Here is a 20,407-nt window from a genome sequence, read left to right as displayed (position 1 = left end):
TAGTAGGGAAGGTGTTGGATAGTAAATTAAACTATCCCCTATCCTAGAGCGCCCTCCAACGAAAGTCGTAACGACTTTCGTTGTTAAAGCTGCGTCATAACGGTACCGCATTGTACCAGTTACGTTGTAAAGGATGTTTTTCCTTTTGGGACCAATCCTCCAAAAAAGGAAACAATCCATTGGAGAACTGTCGCAGTAACTCCCAACCGTCGAACACGGGCCACCAGCTGTGCGTGGTTCACCGTGTCGAACGCGGCTTAGAGGTCCTATAAAATCAATGCAGAGGGGTTTTTCTTCTCAGCTGTGAGCCTTAGATCATCCGACACTGTGAGCATCGCCAACTCAGTGCTGTTTGGGTCCCTTTTCATACTAGATGGAGGACTGTGCGCTGTGGAATTATATTGGGTACTGATGACTTAAAGGAAGCTCTTTTTGTTTATTGCAAAGATAATTCACTTGCCATCCACCAAACTTTCTCTTCAAGAACTAGTTAAAGGGTAATCTCAGTATGCCTGCCAGATCTTGGAGGAGTTTGATTTTTTGTTCCGCCCTTTTGCATCTTAAGACAATGTTTTGGAAATATGTCCACTCCAGTGCATTCATCTTTTGCTATCATGGGTCTGGTCTGTTTTAACGCAATAGTCATTCAACCCACACCCACGTGTGTTGTATGTGATCGAATGGGTTGGATTCAGAGCCTTTGCTTACCAAGTGAAGGTTGTTTGGATACTCTAATGTAAGATTTAATGACCAACGATTGAAAGGTTAGCATTGTTACAGGGCGTTTCTGAGGTAGCTCAGGGACGCAAGAGCATCAGTGTGGCATGGAGAGCAGAGGTGGTGTAGAGTTGAGAAGGGGTCAGTGGCAATGGGGTATTGAAGATGCAGGATGGAGTGGTGTGGAGAGGCCACTGGAAGGAGTGGCATTAGGAATGTCTGAGCAGTCCAGCAATCTAGAAGGCAGGATGCATAGGTGGAAATAAGACCATATGTGTGAAGAAACTTCGTGGAGAGAAGGCTAGGCTTTTAGGGAAGACTGAAATAATATACCTCTGTTCTTTCTTGTAGAAGCAGACCTTGGCACTCTTGAATTGAAACGAACCAAGGACTTGGGTAAAACCTTCAAGTCTATTCGATCGCAGGTGTACTCCTTTGGTCTAGGTGGCCGCTTCCTCTTTGCATCAGTGATGACAGAACAGGTATTTCCCATGGTGGTGTGAAATTCCTCTTGTGCATGGGTAGAAATTTGTAGACCAAAAACAGTCCTGTGGGATAGGCTTGGAAGGAAAGAATCGAACAAGGAGAACAAGGTAGTCTCTCAAATAAGCAGGATTCCAGATGGGTACATGCCTAAAAAGACTAAATGCGATAGTTAGCAAGACAAGGTGAAAGTAATATGGGAGATAGCTATTACCTTGGTCAGCCCCCTTTCCACCTGCACATACCCTCTCACACAGTCCTATGAGCACACGCACACACACACACCCAGACAACCCCCACACCCCCCCCCACACACACACACACACACCAACACACACACCAACACACTCACCAACACACTCTTGGACACACACACTCTCACTCCAATTTACTCCGATACGGTTAACACGCCATATGATCTTGCTGGCTTGGGTTGAGTGAGCAGAGAAGCCCAAAGATAAACACGAAGTAAAACCTGAAGCTCTGGGCAGTGCTGCGTTTGTGATGCTATTTAAGCTAGCTTTGATATATAAGATTTCTTAAATTTTTCTTTTTGCTTTTCTTCTTACTTGTGTATTTATGTTCTTTCCCTTGGTGTAGCCGCAAGGGTAATTCTTTCTTTGAAGTTGACTTTTTAATCTTTAATTTAAAGATTTGTATTATTTATTATGTTAGTCGACATTGTTTTTTATAGTTATTGTACATGTGCTGCCTTAAAATTCCTGTAAAATTGTATACATGAAGTAAAAACACCAGGCAGATTTGTTTATGGTTGTTCTTTTCTGTAATCTCTCCGGTGAGCAAATATTCACTGGGAAGGTACCCAAAGTAGCGATCAGTGATACAGTGGTTGTTTTTCTCAGTGACTAATGCCAAGGTGTAGACGCCATTCAAATAGTGTATTTTAGAAATAGCAGTACAATGTGGTCTCATCTATGAACATGCACAGAGTATCTGGCCATACTTTTTTTTTAAAATCCCACTCTTCCAGTACTTGGTGGATTTTTTTCTCTTTTCTTGATTGCTAGTCCAATGCAACCACTTCTTATTTCCCTTGCCTCCCAAAAGTCTTCATTCCCATCCTATTCCACAAAGCAATGGCGTATGCATGGGCAAAAATGAAATTTCAGTCCCTCTCAACTGCTCTTTCATTTTGTTTTATTATGTGCTGCTTTTTTCCCCAAGGTTGCTCCTTTGTGCAGCAGGTACCACTTTCGGATGCATTGTGTTAGTTGTTGCAATTATGGTCGGATATTATGGTTGGATATTTGCCATGCTTACCGGTAGGTAGGATTAGAGTTTGGCTGTATGGATTGGCAAAAGCTGTTCCTGGTCTTTTTGAATTTTTCGAACCTTCTCTTAAATTAATTAAGCTGGTAAAAATATATTTGAGGTTTGTGTGGCTGTAGGTACACATGCTGTGCATACTCCTGCCATCAAGTGTTGGGCTGTGATGTGTGCAAGATGTTTTTCTTCGAAGAAGTCTTTTGGGTCATGAGGTATTGTGACTCCTCCTGTTGGTAATGTGCGTGGTTATAAGCCGGATTATTAGATTGTTTTCTTTCCACTGTCAGGTTCAGATGTGTGCTCCGTTTTGACATCATTGTGGTGCTCTTTTTCGGTTCACACGGTTTTCTTCCCTTTATTGGTAATGTATTTTGACCATGTTTCCCTGAATCTCTGGACAATGTTTGGTTACTATGCTCGAGTGGGGTCTGGGTCGACCGTGGCCCCTCCTGGCCTCTACCTTCAGGGCCTACTTCCTTCTCTCAGTGGCATCTCTCAACTATGATTCGACTAAGATGGAATGGACGTCATTCCGATATTGTCGTTGCCGCCATGTGAAATATCCTCTGGCAAATCTCCATCCAGTCTGCCACTTGTTCCTGTCCCCCGAACACAATGCCTACCACTCCTTCCGTTCCAAGAAGATTGTTTGATGTCTCCGAGCAAGTCAGCTCGAGATGAAGTGTAGGAGCAGTGACAGCAACACAGACTCTTCGGTCCCCAGGATATCAAGGGGAAATATCATCCACAACTGTCGGCTGTAGATGAATAGGCTTTGTCTCTTGAAGAATGCTCCAGCTCTGATCTAGATATTGAGGACCTTCTGCCAGCCCAGCACTCTGTGAGTACAGCAACCCCTACTTCTCAGCACCGCTCTCAAGCTGAGTACCTGTCTTCTAAAAGGCACTCAGACACTCTTAAGCACCAGCGACATGCTTGAGGGCCACCACTGCCTTCAGGCGATGGTCGGCACCGGCAGGCCACTTAATCGCTCCTCCCAGCTGCGGCTATGTGCCAAAGAAGCCTTTGAGACCTGTTTCTTCGTCACCTGCTACTCCCACGACAACCTTCACTGCTGATGAGAACCTTGGTTCTCTGAAGCCACCCTCTGAGCCGAAGACTTTGGCAGCGACCAACAAAACTGGCATCTGATCAGCATGTTCAAACGTATTCTCCACAAACTACAGGAGGAGGTAGATTCGAGGCAAAACCATCTGGTCATCCACCCCCATATGGGCCAAATCCTTGCCTGTCTGATCCTGCTGTTCTACCCTTGAAAACACAGCTGTCCTTCAAGGAAGCCTTGGACATTTTGATTCGACCAAAGCAGCGTAAGAAAGCCGATGAGACTACCAGCCTCTTACTCCATGCACAACCACTCCCTCACCGTGTTCCTTAACCTTCACCTTCCCTGCCTACTTCCCCCTTGACATCACACTTAAGTGGTCTCCTCACACTGACACGGGTGGGAATGGGGAAAGGAACTACCTATCTGACACCCCTCTGCAGGGTCACCCATGGAACTCCTATGATGCATACCCACTGGGGGACACAGACCCTTATCTGTACCCTGCCTGTCCCTCCCCTCTGGTTGATTCCATGTCTTACCAGTAACTCATTGGTAGGGCTGCCTTATTTCATAATGTGGCTCTTCATACAGTACCTCTAGAGGAGGACTTCCTTTTTTAAACCCACTCACCGCTCTGCTCAGTACCTTCCCATGCTTAAGTACATGCTATGACACAAACTCAACATCTTCATGAGCCGTGGTCATAACGCCTAGGGTGAATAAAAATATAAAGCCTCTCCTACCAGCCCTATTTTAATTTGTGGGCAGCTCGCGCGCGACTCTATGGTAGTCACCACTGCTTGTAAACAAGCCAACGCCCAGGCCAGTGGAGATGTCCCGTCACCTGAGAAGGAGAGTAAGCTATAGATGCGGTGTGCAACAGGGTGGTCGCGCAATCAGCCAACCAATGGCATATCGCCAATTCTATCAGCCTTTTTTCAAGGTATGATCGTGCTCACTGGGACGAGTTGGAGGAGCACCTCCAATAACTCCCAGAGGAGCACAGAAAGAGTGGGCATGAAGTAGGGTAAGCAGATTTGAACACCTCTATTCGCTGTGCACTAGATGAGGCAGACACTGCTACCAGGAAGGTCAATCCAGTGAATTTCTACGTAGACACGCCTGGCTCCGTATCTCCAGCTACAAGCTTGAAATTCAGCAGAACCTCTTTAACATGCCTTTTGTTGGTGGTCCAAATGTTAAAAAAGATCAAGAAATATATAGAGGCAATGTGTGCAGTTCAGACATTTGCTCCCCAAGCTCCTTTCCCTGCACACCCTATTGTGGAGGCTCGAAGATCACCTGAAGCCGCGACATCCTAGCAGCGCACCCAGAGACAGCAATCCTCTCCTAGGGTTTACTTTAGAGGGTCCTAGAGGGGCAACAACTGTGGAGGTAGAGGTAAAACTGGCTCACCTGAAGGAGCTGCAACCATCACCAAACATTGACTTCGGGTACTTACCAGAGTTCCACTCCATGCCACCAAACCTATCACCTTCTCACCACTTAATAAGTTGAGACTATCTATGACTGTTAAAGCTGGAGGTACAATTGGTCCTCCACAAAGGTGCCATTGAGCTGGTGCCCCCTCACCAGCAGGGCCAAGGAGTCGATTCCCTGTATTTCCTCATCCCCAAAAAAGATGGAAATGTACCCTCTATCCTTGAGCTTTTTAATTGCTATACCCTGTTGGATCACTTCCACATGGCTTTCCTGGAGGACATCATTCTGCTGCTATGTACAGGTGATCATATGCTAACCCTCGAAGGATACTTCTACTTTCATGCGGTGCACCAATTCAAAGTTCTACCCATTGGAGCACTTCAACCCCATGGATATTTACCAAATGTCCAGAAGTGATAGCTGCACACTTGTGCGGAAACACCCTACGCATCTTTTCTTACCTAGACGATTAGCTGATGAAGAGCAGCACACACTCGGACGTCAGTGTCTCTATTACAAAGGATAGGATTCACAGTCAATGGTATAAAGTTGGAGTTTGCCACAGCAGATCCAACTTTTTCTACGGGAGGTGTAAAATTTGATAATGGAAAAAGCCTACCGAAACTAACGGAGGGCACTAACCTCTTTTTCAGACACTACGTTCCCTTTCATAGTGTGGATGTCAAAGAAATCGTTGCCTTTTTTTAGTGCAATAGTGCTGCACATACTCCCACTGGAAGAGTTTCTGGCGATGCAATGATCACAGGCTGAGGGGTCAATAGGAACGTCAAGTGTTGGTACCGCCAACACGCTCTTTTTGGGTGAACAACAAAAACATGTTGCTGGTTATGCCTTTTCTAGACCCTCAACTGCAAGGGACCGTTACAACAGACTCCTCACTCATAAGGTGGGTAGCACATCTCAACCTTGAATTGTTCAGGGTTCCTGGGCGCAGGCACAACCTGGTTGTTACATCTGGCATCTGTAACTCATGGCAGTTAGATTGCCTCTCAGAACATTTTATAGACTTATCGGCGTCGAGAATGTCTTGGTAAAGACAGACACTATGACAACCATGTATTACATACAGAAGCAAAAAGGGACTAACTCATCCCATCTGCCAGCTCTAGTCCAAAAGAGTTTGGCATTGCGCCACTCTGAAGCCGGATGCCTAAAGTCCACTAATGGGAGATAAATCACCACATACTTCAGGGGTACTTTCCCAGATGGGGCACTCTCAAAGTTGATCTATTTGCCACTTCCCTAGAGGCAAAATGCCAGAACTAATTCTTTTCCTCCATTTCTTCTGATCCCTTACTGTGCGAGTAAAAGGAGACGCATATCGATGACCCTCATTCTGGTGGCACCAGTATGGGTGAGACAGCCATGTTTTTCAATGGTACTGGAAATGTCTCTACATTCTCATGAAAAGTTTCAGCTAAAACCAGATTCACTTACTTAGCACCATCATCAGCTCAGACACCCAGACATCAGGCTCTTAAATCTAGCAATCTGGTCCCTGAGGTCTTAGCGTTCATTTACCTTAAGCTTCCAGAGGCGTGTACACTAATCCTGAGCGAGGCTCAAAAACCCACCACGAGTTTGTTATGCAGCAACGTGGAGAAGATTTTTTCATTGCTATATGTGAAAACAGATGGACCCCGCCCACTCCCCCAAAAAAGGATCTCTGTAGGACATTACCTGATATCTTTTACATGTGCAAAAAGCGGGATTGATGTACTGCTCCGTTCTTTTACATTTTGATGCATTATCGGCCTATGTGCTAAACAGCGAGCATTTGTCTCTCTGAGATAACTGTAGCCAAGACCTTAATGAAGTGCCTTAAATGTGATTACGATTTTCTCCAGTGCCAATCTGGAATTTGTACATAGGCCTAACAAGATTGAAGAGTTCTCCTTTTGAACCACTATATTCATGTGACGTGCAATTCTAGTCATGTCCTTCCAATAGTGGAACGTTTTATTCTGATGCAAAGCAATGGTGGTTTCGAAAACAAACCCAAATATCTTTCTGTAAGTTGTTGAACCTTTTCATGTAAACCAGGTGACTGAATTGTTCATTGTCTTCCCATACCCAGAGACTGTGGTACAAAAGGGAGTTACACACACACACATACACGTTGTCAAGAGAGCACTGATATACTACATTAACGAAACTAAATCAATCCATAAGAAAAAAAACAACTCATTGTTGCTTCTGCAAGCCTCACACAGGCAGCCCTATCTCCAACGGTGGTCTTGCTAGACTGATTGCTAAATGTATACAAACTTACTGTGCTTAGGATGAGTGTATGTAACATGTGGTGCCCACAGCACAGTCCACTAGCAAGAAGGCAGCTAGCAAGGCCTTCGTACGAACATACCCATGGCAGACTTATGTAGGGCTACTACCTGGTCAACACCCACATGTTTACTAAACATCAGAAGGCTTTAGTTGGCAAAACAGTTTGTACAACTTTATTCCAAAAATCTACATCATCCACTCTCTGGGCGCTGCTTAGGGGAGGCTCTGTTTTATAATCTATTAAGAGCATGTCTATCTATAGCAACATATTCTGTGAACTAAAAATCTTAAATCTTAAACTGTAATCATGTGTTCGTAGCTTGTAGAGCTGTAGATACACATGCTATTCCCAATGATCCAAAATGTTTTATTCTGACTTGGTCATTCCACTCCACTGACATTACTGAGGGAAAACACTCTTCGAATACTGATTGTTAAGGTTTTTAAAGCAACCTTTGGAATTGACAGGTCAGTGTGTCAAGCAGCAATTAAACTGGAATTCGGTCTCCAAAGACAGTGCCTGGTATCAAAAGGAACCTTCATAAAATGCATGGATGTTTTATCAACATCCGCCCCAGTATCATTAGGGAATATTTGCTGGCAAGCAATTGATAAATCTGCTTACACTGCAAAATGGAGAGCCTATATTTTAGCATCCATACATGATATCGGCCTGGAAATTGAACTGTCCGCTTTAAAAATGCCTAACTATAAACTCATTTTTAAAAAGCATATTAAATTGGAATCAGTTAAATTGGATAAATTTGCTTTAGCAAAAAAAAACTATGCATGGTACGTGATTAATTCATATCAATCCCTGCGTGTTCAGCCATATTTAAATGTCTTCTTCTCTGTAAAGTTTAAAAAAAAAATTCTAAGGCTAAGTATGGGTATAAACCCAACAAAGGAGGGCACTCGTTCTTGGATTAAACAGTGGCCGGACTCTAATTGTAGATTCTGTGGTTGGCCACAGGAAACTCTAGTACATATAGTTATGTGTATGCCCGAGGTTGACTAATCTTAGACGTTTTTTTCTGAGACCTTATTTTCTGATGAGTGGTGTGAGATCTGCTAGTCAGGCATTAATCATGCCATTGTCCGGTGAATCGGTTCCACTATGTCAATTGGTAAAATTTTTAATGGCAGTAGATAAATGTTTAATATAGGGTGGATCCCCTCTGATTTTATGACCTTGGTACTATAGATTTTAATGATTTATAATCTTGATTAAATTAATAAATTTTTGTTACGATGGTATTAATTTGAAATGTAATATCAGCGGGGTTTCAATCGCAGAAAACTGATGCACTTTTTGCAAATTAGATCATCCGAAAGTATGGCAAATTAATGTTTATTGGTCGATAATATTTCCTTATGGAAAATTATGTAAAGCACACCGTCACTTTAACCTGTATTATGTATATCAAGACTTAAGGTGGCTAGATTTGGGCCTATCAACAAGGTTTTAAACTGTATATATGGGATTGTTTTTTTGAATTATGTGAAGAGAAGTTCTCTTGTTTTAAAATGTAATTGTGTTTTTTTGTTGGTTAATTATGATGCTGTGACTGCAATGATTTTAAGTAATCAAGCAATAAAGATGATATATATATATATACACTCTTCGAAGAAAAACAACTTGCAAACATCCACACTCCGCACTAGATGGCAGGGGTATTCAGAGCATGCAAATCTACAGCACTGCAAGTCACGAATAGAAGGTTGCAAGATAAGTAACATTTTTCTTCCTCTGCAGCATACAATAGGCTTTGATTCTGCTTCTGTTGTCGGAGTTAGAGTTCTGTGAGCAGTTTGTACATGCAAAACAAGATTCTTAGTAGGCAGAGGTGCATTGAATTAAGACTTTTTATTTTCTTTGTAGGGAAATACCCGGAGGATTCACGTCTCACAGGATCAGGGTGACACATGGAACATGGCACAGTTACCAGCGGTGGGGCATGAACAGTTCTACTCCATCCTTGCGGCTAATGATGACATTGTGTTTATGCATGTTGATGAGCAAGGGGGTAAGGTGTTCATGCATGTGGCTAAGAGTCTTTGCAATGTGTTCATGAATTGGGATTTGCAGGTGGGTGAATCGGATATGGTGAATGGATAAAGTTTTGCATGCACACCTATTCGACCAGTACATGGTTTTCAAGAATGTGATTGTAAAAAGGGTGGTGTATGCATTTGGATTTGAAGGAAATAAAGACCATGAAAGCATTACAGGGCAGACTGGCTGCTGCAAGGTGTAGAATGGAGATAATAGGCTTCTGTTGTAATATTAAAGGGCAACCTAAGACTGGTACCAGTTGATCAGGATATACAGGCTAGAGATGTAGGAGCATACAGCCATGTGAAACATCATAGGGATTGTAGGTTGGATGCTGTGATGGGCACCTTTCATTAACTTGTGTATTTCGGTCTTTAAGTATTTTTATAGGTGACTAGTCAGCCTTTGCATATTATTGTAAGGTTTTGTACATTTCATTTGCTTTAGAGTCTGGTTATGGTACAATCTACACTTCGGATGAAAGAGGAGTTCTCTACTCGAAGTCTCTGGAGCGTCACCTGTATACATCCACTGGAGGAGATACTGATTTCACCAATGTGACGTCTTTGCGTGGGGTCTTTATCACCAGTGTGCTGTCAGAAGGTATCTTTCTCTGGCCTTGTTATGACCTAGGCATAGTTTTCCAGGAGTTAATCGGTTCATGGTGTATGTTGTTCAGTACTGTGATCTCACACCTCTGCCTGAAGGTTATGAAACCTGCTGGAACCTCCTTTTGTCAGCAACAAACTTGATACTACCTTTCGTGATTTGCATGGCTCTCCAACTACTGCAAGAAGGGAGTGTCCAGCAGGAGCTTTTCTGAGTGCCTGTATGTTCTTCCTTTCGGTGCCCTCTGTATGCTACAGGAGTCATCAAACGTTGCCTGCAGTGGGACTTAAATGGTTTTCCTAATGAGACCTCTACCGGTGCTAGTGTCATTTTTCTATATTTTAACCCACTGATCCTTTCATTTACGTTTCTCCTAATCAAAACATTTGTGTATCAAATTCTTTATTTTTGCCCCTCCTGTCTTCCTACATATTCCTCTATCATATCTTCTGCCTTACTTTTTGCCATCCAATGCCCTGCCTGGTCTTTTTCCGCCTCTTGGGGCTCTTCTTTGCAAACTCTTTCCCTTCATCTGCTAGTGCTATACGTTTTCCTAGGAGGTTCGTTCTTATTCAATACCGTACCCATTGCCTGCCTTAAAATGTCTTTGTACTGTCTGCGTATATTGGGAGCCATGTGGTCATTGCTAGTGCTAAAGCTGTATTTGTGCTGTAAGATGTCTCTGTCCTGCTTGGCTGTGCTGCAAACGTTGACTGTATCTGTAGTAAGCTGTGTCCAGCATAACTTACTCAGCAAATTCCTTTCCCCCCTATAACGACAGATAGCTCCATCCAGTCTGTGATCACGTTTGACCAGGGTGGGGAGTGGAGCCCACTCAGGAAGCCCGAGCGCAGCACGTGCGATTCCACCGCAAAGAATAAGGATGAGGTGAGTATCAGTTATGGTCCTGGCAGGTGGCGCTGGCTCTGCGATGGCCCTGTAGGGTGATGGTGGTAGTGCAATGTTTTTATGCTGGTAATTGTGATTGGTATATTGTCATTGCAAGTGGTGTGCTATGGTGGTCCTTGATGTCTGGGAGGGCTGTGATAATCCTTATTGGTGGTGTGATTGTGATTCTCCTAGCCTGTGTGGTTGTGGCAAGGTGGCAATAGTTGAATGTTGGTCCTCACACATGATTGTGTTTGTAGGCAGTGCATTTGTGGTTCGATACTCCGATTCTTGGATGGTCCTGCAGCTTATGGTAGTCGTGGCATGATCCTAACCAGAAATGCTGGTGACTTGCAGCGGTGTGTGGTTGTGGGATACTCCTTACAGGTGAAGTAGTTATGGAGAGGTCTTTTTCAGGCATTTTGCCGTTTGATAGTCATTGCAGATGGTAGGGCGGTATGTTGGTTTTCAAAAGGGAAGTTAGTGGAGTGCTGCCTGCAAGTGTTTTGCGGTTGTGGAAGGTCCCAAATATCTAGGAGGTTTGTGATGGTGCACTGACAGACCCAGTATTGAGTAGCTGGAAACATTTTTCCACACAAGTCTGTATTTTGTACCCTCTCTCCCTAAGCTGCCACTTCTGGGTACATTGGTGACTAAACATATATTTTTAATTTTGCAGGTTTCTCCATACTCTTCTATCAAGGCTCCCTCGCAATAAATACTTCCATTGTGTTTCCTTTGCTCTTTGCTTGTCCGGCCATGTTCTCGATCATCATCCTTCTACTATCTTAAGTCCCTGCTTACAGTGCTTCTCTGTTTTAACAGTGTTCTTTTCCTTCAGATATTGACTTTCTATTTTCAGAATTGTTTTTATGCGTTCTTAGGCTTAATATTCTGTGACCACTCGGCTTCAATAACTTCTGTGATCTATTCTTTTGCAGTGCTCTCTTCACATTCACGCTTCGTACAGCATCTCCCAGAAGGTGAATGTCCCGATGCTTCCTCTCTCTGAACCTAAAGCTGTCGGGATTGTCATCGCTCATGGTAATTATTTCTTCTTCTTCCTTTGAGTAAATTATTTTGATGCAAGAGTGAACTTAAAGCAAGCTATTGTGTTTCTTTAGTGCTGTTATTTTTTTTTATTCTCCTGTGCTTAACAGGGTAGGATTCAAGAACTATACCAGGAAACAGGAGTTAAGCTTTAAGTCTCGTAAGCATGGTTCGGTTTGTGCTGCAGAGGTCTTGCTTTGTCTTACAGGTAGTGTTGGTGATGCCATCTCTGTATTGAACCCAGATGTGTACATATCTGATGATGGAGGCTATACGTGGATCAAGACTCTAAAGGGACCCCATCACTACGCCATCTTGGACTCTGGTGGGATCATTGTGGCTATTGAGCAGAGCGATAATCCCATCAGTGTGATAAAGTATGTGTGCAATTCCTACCTCTGTGTGTGTACAACATGTGACAATAGTACTGTTGGTCTTATGGGTGATTTTGCTGTATTGAAGTTTTTGTTTCACAAATTACATTTTGTTTAATAGAGCTGCAGAAAAAGCTTATTTCACTATCATTTGATTCACTAAAATCTTATATGAAATCTTATATGTGATTTCTAGCCGCAGATTCCCTGCCATATTCCATAGTGTCAAACTGGATCTAGAAATTTTTAAGCAAATTTTCGTGCAATCCCTTGTGCGTGCTGGTAGGTGGCATCGGTCGGTTCTGCATGGCTTTGTCCATGCCGGAAGTGACGTGCTCTGTGCCTACACACTGCATACTGACCTCAGTTCCTTCTTTTCCACACCATCAGCATGGATCCGTCTCACCTCTTCCGGAGTCTGTTGCATCAGTCTTTATCTCACTCCAGGACTTATTCTTGTAAATCTTGCAAGAAGTCGTCCAATAAGTCGAAGCACTCTTTGACTTTTCCACTCTTCTCCCATTCTTAGGATAATGTGAGGGAAGGAAGCCATGAATATCGACCTTGCTCGCAGATGGTCCCTGAGCAGCCTGCGGCGGAAGCTGGCTCAGCTCTGCACTTCCCTGAATTTCTGGAGCCAGAGCAACCCCCACCCAGCTCCAAGAGTTTTGAGGCTTTGGGCCTCAAAACTCCAGGTCGCTCCACCTACTGCACGGCCCCCGTGTGTTCTAGGTCTCCACTGCTGCTCCTGTTCCTTGCCGCCGCTGCCTCCAGGGACTCCGCCCTCAACTTCCCCCTACCCGCCACCTCCGCTCTTCTTGCTGCCGTTTCTGTTTTTCCGCGTTTCTATTTTCCCGCCCTCGCCGCTGCTCCCCTGCGGCCCAGACCCCTTCCTCGTACCCGATCCCCATTCGCCGCCCCGCTCCCGCCTCCCAGCTGCTCCTCCCTCCTCCCGCCCCCCTCAATCTCCATTTATGGCAGAGCGCATGCGTTCGCGCAGCGGGTGCGCCGATTTTGCGCCGAAGGAGTGCCAAAGGCAAGCCCGTCCGCGCCTGGACTGCGCCCAGCGCCAGACCCCCTGGCCCCCGCAGATGCCAGCCCACCCGCCGGACTTACGACGCCGCCACCCTCAACGCACTCAACACCGGCCGGATCCCCGGCTGCCACCACGCTACCCCAAGATGCAGCCACGGACCATTCACCTGCCAATCCTGCAAGTTCTCCTGCATCCGGACCTGCACCGCACCCGCCAAGCCGAGCACCAGCAGCAACCACCTGAAGTGCATCCTGCTCAACACCCGCTGCGTCCACAGACACGCCGTTGAACTCTGGAACCTGCTCGACACCACATCTCCAGACGTCGCCTTCCTCACGGAAACCTGGATGAACGCCTCCTCAGCGCCAGACATCGCCATCTCGGACGGATACAAGATCACCCAGAGGGACCGCGTCAACCAAACAGGAGGAGGCATCGCCATCGTCCACAAGAACACCATCCGCGTCACGACCAACTCTGACGACACCCTCACAGCCGCCGAACATCTTTACTTCCAGATACACACCGACCCCAAGACCACACTCAGAGGCACCCTCATCTACAGACCCTCAGGACCCCGCACACAATTCAGCGAAGACATCACAGACTTCATCAGCCCACCCGCTCTCCCCTCCGCTGACTACATCCTCCTAGGGGACCTCAGCTTCCACCTGGAGAACAACAACGACAACACCACCACCTCCTACTGGACAACCTCGCCAACCTCGGACTCAAGCAACTAGTGAACACCCCCACCCACTACGCCGGACACACGCTTGACCCAATCTTCTCCTCCAGCAAGTACATCTCCTTCAGCCACTCCACCGGACTCCACTGGACAGACCACAGCTGCGTCCACTTCACCTTCAGAAGGACCACGACTCGCCACCACCCGCAGCAGGTTCCCCGCAGGAGCTGGAACAGGATCACCACCGACCAGCTCACCACATCACTGAGCCAGAACCCTCCCGCCAGCTCTTCGGACCCCAACCAAGCAGCCAACAACCTCACACAGTGGATCACCAACTGCGCGGACGGCCTCGCACCTCTGAAAAACCATCCCAGCAGGCCCGGCAGCAAGAAAGCCTCCTGGTTCAACGACGACCTAAAGAACTCCAAGAAGAACTGCCGCACCGCCGTGAACGCCTGGCGAAAAAACCCGACTACAGACAACATGACCGCCCTCAAGCACGCAACCTGCAAACACCACCAGCTGATCCACACCACCAAGAAGACAGCATTCAAGGAACGACTAGACAACGCACATAACAGCAAGGAACTCTTCAGCATCGTGAAAGAGCTCTCCAACCCCAGCAACAGAACCAACCTACACGAAGGGATGAAAGACGTTGCCGAGTGGATGACCAACAGCAGCCTGAAACTGAACTCGGACAAGACGGAGGTCCTCATCCTTGGATCTGCACCCTCTGCCTGGGACGACTCCTGGTGGCCCCCTGCCCTGGGCATCGCACCCACACCAACGGACCACGCACGCAACCTGGGCTTCATCCTGGACTCCTCCCTTTCGATGACCAGACAAGTCAACGCCGTCTCATCATCATGTTTCAACATCCTACGCATGCTCCGAAAGATTTTCCGACGGATCCCCACGGAAAAAAGGAAGACGGTCACCCAGGCACTCGTCCCCAGCCGACTGGACTACGGAAACTCCCTCTACACCGCAACCACAACCAAACTACAGAAAAGACTCCAACGCATCCAGAACGTCTCCGCACGACTCATCCTGGACATCCCCCGACACAGCCACATCTCCGGACACCTGAGAGACCTGCACTGGCTACACGTCAGCAAGAGAATCACGTTCCGACTCCTCACCCACGCACACAAAGCCCTCCACGACCTGGGCCCCAGGTACCTCAACAACCGCCTGACCTTCTACACTGCCACCCGCCAGCTACGATCGACCAGCCACGCCCTTGCCACCGTTCCACGCATTCGAAGAGCCACCATGGGAGGAAGATCCTTCTCCTACCTGGCAGCCAAGACTTGGAACTCCCTCCCCATCCAACTCCGCCTGATCCAAGACCACCTCTCCTTAAGGAAGCAACTCAAGACCTGGCTGTTCGAGCAGTAGCAGACACCCCCCCCCCTCCACCCCCCCCCCCAAGCGCCTTGAGACCCTCCGGGTGAGTAGCGCGCTATACAAATATCTTGATTGATTGATTGATTGATTGATTGATTTTTGTGTGGTCGAACCCCTCTGGAGTACCTTTGCGTCCTACAGCTTCAGGAGGGTCTTCGACTGGAGCTCTTCCGCTGCGTTTTCACTCTGTGCCAGTCGACCTTTAGGATCCGCTGGTGGATCTGGATTAGCCCCGGCTGCAACTTCGCAACTTCCTATGAGGACCATTGCAATTGGTGCCATTCCGGGTACCGCCGACACCCATCAGCACTGCTGAACCCATTGTGATTCCCATCTCCGATACAGAGCCAGACCAGCGTTACGTGATGTTGGTACTTGCATCGACCAGATCCACTCTGCCTGAATTGGAGACAGAGCCCTATTTCACTGTAGGGCTCACTGAGAGGATCTCTATTTTTACACTGACCCCCTAGCAGGGTCCATGGCAACTTGTATGAGAACCTGCTGCTTAGTGGTCTGGATACCTCACCAGACACTAGCCTCTTCTCTTCTCCCAAAGTGGGTACAGAGGAATTGCTTCCTTTGTGATGGTGGTACAAAGGGTGGCCAAGGTCCTGAACATACAGTTGCCTACGGTGCAAGTCAAAATGAACGTTTTGACAGGGATGCTTCAACTGGAGGTATCCTCATCAGAACCCCTACTACCCTTCAAAACCACCTCCTGCACCCCTCCAATCCGGATTTTGAGCCAACCACAGCACCAGGACAGCCTTGATCTCAGCCACCGAATTCAGGGCCCATCTTGACGTTGATGAAACGGCAGCCCTCATCCTCCTGGATCTATCATCTGCCTCTGACACCGTCTTCCATCACATCCTGGTTCCTAATCAGCAGACTCCACCACATCGGAATCCAGGGAGACGCCTTCAAATTGATCGCTACTTATCTCCTGAAAAAACTCCTAGAATCCAGCTTCCACCGTTCACCTCGGAGCCCAAGAAGATAATTTGCAGTGTCCTCCAAGGATCGTCCCTTAGCCTCACCCTATTCACACCACATGACACTCCGCAGATTTGCCAAACCAACAGTGGAGGACATTCATTCCCGCACCTGGCGGCCAAGGCATGGAACAACTTCCCCCTGCACCTTAGGACTGCCCAATCGATCCAGCAGTTCAGTAAAGAACTCAAGATCTTGATATACGAATGAACAAGCCACCACACAGCAGCCAGCATCTCAAGCGCCCCGAGACCCTCACTGGTTATTTGCCAGGCAATGTAAAAGTTTGATTGAACAAAGCACTCACTATATCCTCATCTCAAAGAGACACGTTAGTGATAGATTCCCTACCTTAGAATATCCCCAGGAGTCAGGCTAGATCCGGAAAAGTTTTTCTGCTTAGCAGTACCTCTGCGTGCCAGTAGGTGGCTTCCTGCGGCTCCACGTCAGTCACTGGCGTCGTAGGCACAGAGATGACGTCAAGGAGAGTACTTGGGCGCCACCCATGCGTGCTCACGTTGGTTCTTTTTTTTTTTCCGCGCAGATCCGGATTGAGCACGTACCTCAGTATTTTTTTACCACTTTTTTGAGACTTTTTGTCTCCTTTTCTTGTCTCCTGGTGCACGTAGGGATGCCCGGCTTTAAGTCTTGTGGGTCGTGCCACCGTAATGTGTAGGTGGCGGACCCTCATGATGTCTGGCTCTACTGCCTAGAGCATGACCATGACTCCCGGGATTGTCGGGACTGCCGTGCCATGGCCCGAAGGCATTACGGGAGCGGCGGCGGAAGTTGCTGGAGGTCCGGCACTCCTCTCACCGCCGCTCCGGGTTTAGGGGCAGTTTGCGGGACTGTTTGCAGGACCGGAGTCGTCGCTCCTTGGACTCTTAAGTCTTCACCTTCAGATTCCGGTAAGCGACGCCATAAAAAGAAGTTGAAGAAGCGTGTTCGCTCTCAGACGTCCCCCCGTCGCTCCCCGGAGGCGGACGTGGGGGACAGGGGCTCCTCCGGAGCCTGGGAGTGCCGTGGCGGAACCGCTATACCCGGGTCCGTTGGCGACTCCCGAACAGGTGCAAGAGTTTCTTGCTGTCATGGACCGCCTGTTAAGGCCTCGGGCACTTGCAGGCGCGCCTGTGGGCCCCGCGGTCCTGTGTCCAGATCCTATTGGCCCGGCACCACCACCTCTGGCGCTTGCCCCAGAGCCAGTGGGTTCAGCGCCCTCGGCTCCGGTGCCACAAGGTGCAGCACCGCTGGCTCCGGCTCCTGCGCAGCCCTTGGCTCCGGCCCCAGCGCCGCCGCAGGCACCGTACTGGGTGGCCTTTATTCCTCCCCTGCCCCGGTTCCCGGACCATTTTGTTCCGGCCTGGGATCCACGTTGGGATGCGGCTCCAGCACAGCCCTGGCTGGCGCTGCTCCTGGCGCCGCTTCCGGTGCCGCTGACCCCACTCTCCGGCTCGGCCGCTGCTGCCCTCTCCTTCTATCCCTTAGCCAGACGAAGACTGGGACGGCTCCGAGGACCCACTTGCGTGGCAGTGTGACTCGAGCAGAATTGGGTGGATGACCTTCAAGAGGCGGGTGAACTTGATGTGTCTTCTGGCCCGGGGTTTGCCTCACCTCCGCCTACTATGGAGGAAGGCGCTTCCTATAATATGTTGCTGCGTCGAGCAGCGGAGGCTCTCCATCTTGACCTCCCTACGGTGACCCTTAAGACCAACCTCCTTACGTAGGAGCTCCAGACGGCGTCTACGTCATCTGAGCCGCTGCTCCCTTTCAATGAGGCCCTTACCGAAGGCCTCCTGGGTACTTGGTTGCGGCCGACCTCTGGGGCACCGGTGGATAAGAACGTCGCTAGGCGTCATCACCCGGCGCCTGGTGATCCCGCCTTCTTGACCACTCACCCACGCCTGATAGCCTGGTCATTCAGGCCTCGACATCGCAGAGTGCCTTTCCCTCGGCTCCGCCGGATAAGGACTCTAAGAGGCTGGACCAATATGGCAAGAGGTTGTTCTCCTCAGCCAGTTTGGGGATGAGGTTGGTTAATACCGCCTGCTTATTGGGCCGTTACTCCCACGCAGTGTGGGATTCGGTGGCAGAGGTTCTGCCTCAGTGTTCTGAGGAGGTCCAGGCTGTCCTTTCCCAAGCGATAGCAGAGGGCTAGGATGCAGCAAAGTTTGCCATCAGGTGTTGTTTGGACACCGCTGATTCGTTGGGCAGGGCGATTTCCATGACTGTGTTGTTTCGGCGCCACGCCTGGTTGCGTTCCACTGGGTTCTCCCCCGATGTCCAGAGCTCGCTCATAGACATGCCCTTTGATGGCTCCCGTCTCTTTGGCGACAAGGTGGATAATGCCATCGAACGCTTTAAAGACTCGCGGGCCACGACCAAGTCTTTAGGTCTTTCTACAAAGGCCCCTGCCAATTCTGGGTTTTGTTCTTTTCGTGGCCAGGGTAAGAGCACCCAAGCACACTCCTCCACTAAGCCTGTGCAGAACCAGTCCCAGCGTGACCGCGGCTTCCGCAGGGGCGGGTCAGTCCACCTCTACCCTCGCTGCTGCTGCATCTAAGCCTTCCTAATCCGGAGTTCAGGGAGCGCCCCACGCCGGTGGTTGGCAGGGTACGTTTCCACTTCCACCACTGACGCGAAATTACCTCGGACAAGAGGGTGCTGCAGATAATCTGTCACAGTTACTCGCTCCCCTTTCAGTCCTCCCCTCCGGCCATACCACCTCAGTACCACCGCATGTCGTGGGATCATTTGGCTCTTCTCCCCCAGGAAGTCACGGCCCTCTTGGCCAAGGGGGCTATCGAGCGCGTTCCCCGTCAGGAAGTAGGGAGTGGTTGTTATTCCCACTACTTCCTGGTCCGCAAGAAGGACAAGGGGGGCCTATGGCCCACCTTGAACCTCTGGGCCGTCCGTTGCTTCCTCCGGAAGGAGAAGGTCAAGATGCTAACTGTGGCTCAGGTCCTGGCTGACCTGGACCCTGGAGGCTGGAAGGTGGCGTTGGACTTGCAGGACGCCTATTGACACATCCCCGTCCTGCCGGCCCACCGGCGCTACCTGCAGTATACAGTAGGCCAGGAGCATTTTCAGTTTGCCATGCTCCTCTTCGGCCTTACCAGTGCCCTTTGGGTGTTCACAAAGGTGATGGCAGTGGTCGCAGCTCATCTGCGCAGGTCAGGTGTGTCAGTCTTCCCCTACCTCAACGACTGGCTGTTGAAGGCGGGCTCGCCCCAGGCAGTCGTCGCCCACCTCCAGACTATGGCCGACCTCCTGCACTTGCTGGGGTTCTCCATCATTGTGCCGAAGTCGCACTTGAGTCCCTCTCAGAAGTTCCCCTTCATCGGAGCGGTTCTGGATTCGACACTTTTTCGGGTTTATCCTCCCGAGCAGCGAGTCCGGGATATTCAGGCTATGATTCTGCTATTTCAGCCTCTATCCTGGATTTCAGTCAGGAAGACCCTCCGGCTTCTGGGCCTGGTGGCCTCCTGCATCCTGCTGGTGACGCATGCCAGATGGCATATGCAGGCTCTGCAGTGGGACCTGAAGTTCTAGTGGGCACAGCATCAGGGCAACCTGTCAGATCACATCCAGATCTCGGAGGACGCTTCACGACAGTTGCAGTAGTGGCTCACCAATCCCGATTCGGTCAGTGGCAGTTCCCTCTCCCTTCCCCAACCGGAGCAGAGGGTGGTGACGGATGCGTCCCTCCTGGGATGGGGAGGCCACATGGGAGAGGCGGAGATCAGAGGCCTCTGGTCTCTGGCGGAGTCCCGGCTCCATATCAACCTTCTGGAGCTGCGGGTGATCTGGCTTGCACTGAAGGCATTCCTTACCTCTGTCCGGGGAAGTGTAGTGAAGGTGTTAACGGACAACACCAGTACGTTTCCACCAGTACCCTTCATAATGCCTCAGTGGGACTTGAATCTTGTCTTGACTATTCTGATGTGCGCTCCCTTTGAGCCCCTTCATAACTGTCCCTTACGTCTTCTTA

At 48.7% G+C, this 20,407-nt stretch overlaps 1 protein-coding gene across 2 annotated transcripts in view; it reads left to right on the top strand.

The window, feature by feature from the left end:
• Positions 1–20,407, top strand: part of SORT1 (sortilin 1) — a 577,196-nt gene that overhangs the window by 404,948 nt on the left and 151,841 nt on the right. For both annotated transcript variants that reach the window (XM_086923559.1, XM_086923558.1), the window contains exons 8-13: positions 1,069–1,199; positions 9,186–9,330; positions 9,807–9,962; positions 10,750–10,856; positions 11,798–11,900; positions 12,115–12,283. In XM_086923559.1, coding sequence (XP_086779685.1) covers positions 1,069–1,199; positions 9,186–9,330; positions 9,807–9,962; positions 10,750–10,856; positions 11,798–11,900; positions 12,115–12,283 — 811 coding nt within the window. The remainder of the gene's footprint in view (positions 1–1,068; positions 1,200–9,185; positions 9,331–9,806; positions 9,963–10,749; positions 10,857–11,797; positions 11,901–12,114; positions 12,284–20,407) is intronic.

Source organism: Lissotriton vulgaris, chromosome 5, assembly GCF_964263255.1.
Source record: "Lissotriton vulgaris chromosome 5, aLisVul1.2, whole genome shotgun sequence".
NCBI lineage: Eukaryota > Metazoa > Chordata > Amphibia > Caudata > Salamandridae > Lissotriton > Lissotriton vulgaris.
The sequence above is the reverse complement of the archived record's forward strand: the minus strand, read 5'-3'. Positions and strand labels throughout refer to the sequence as shown.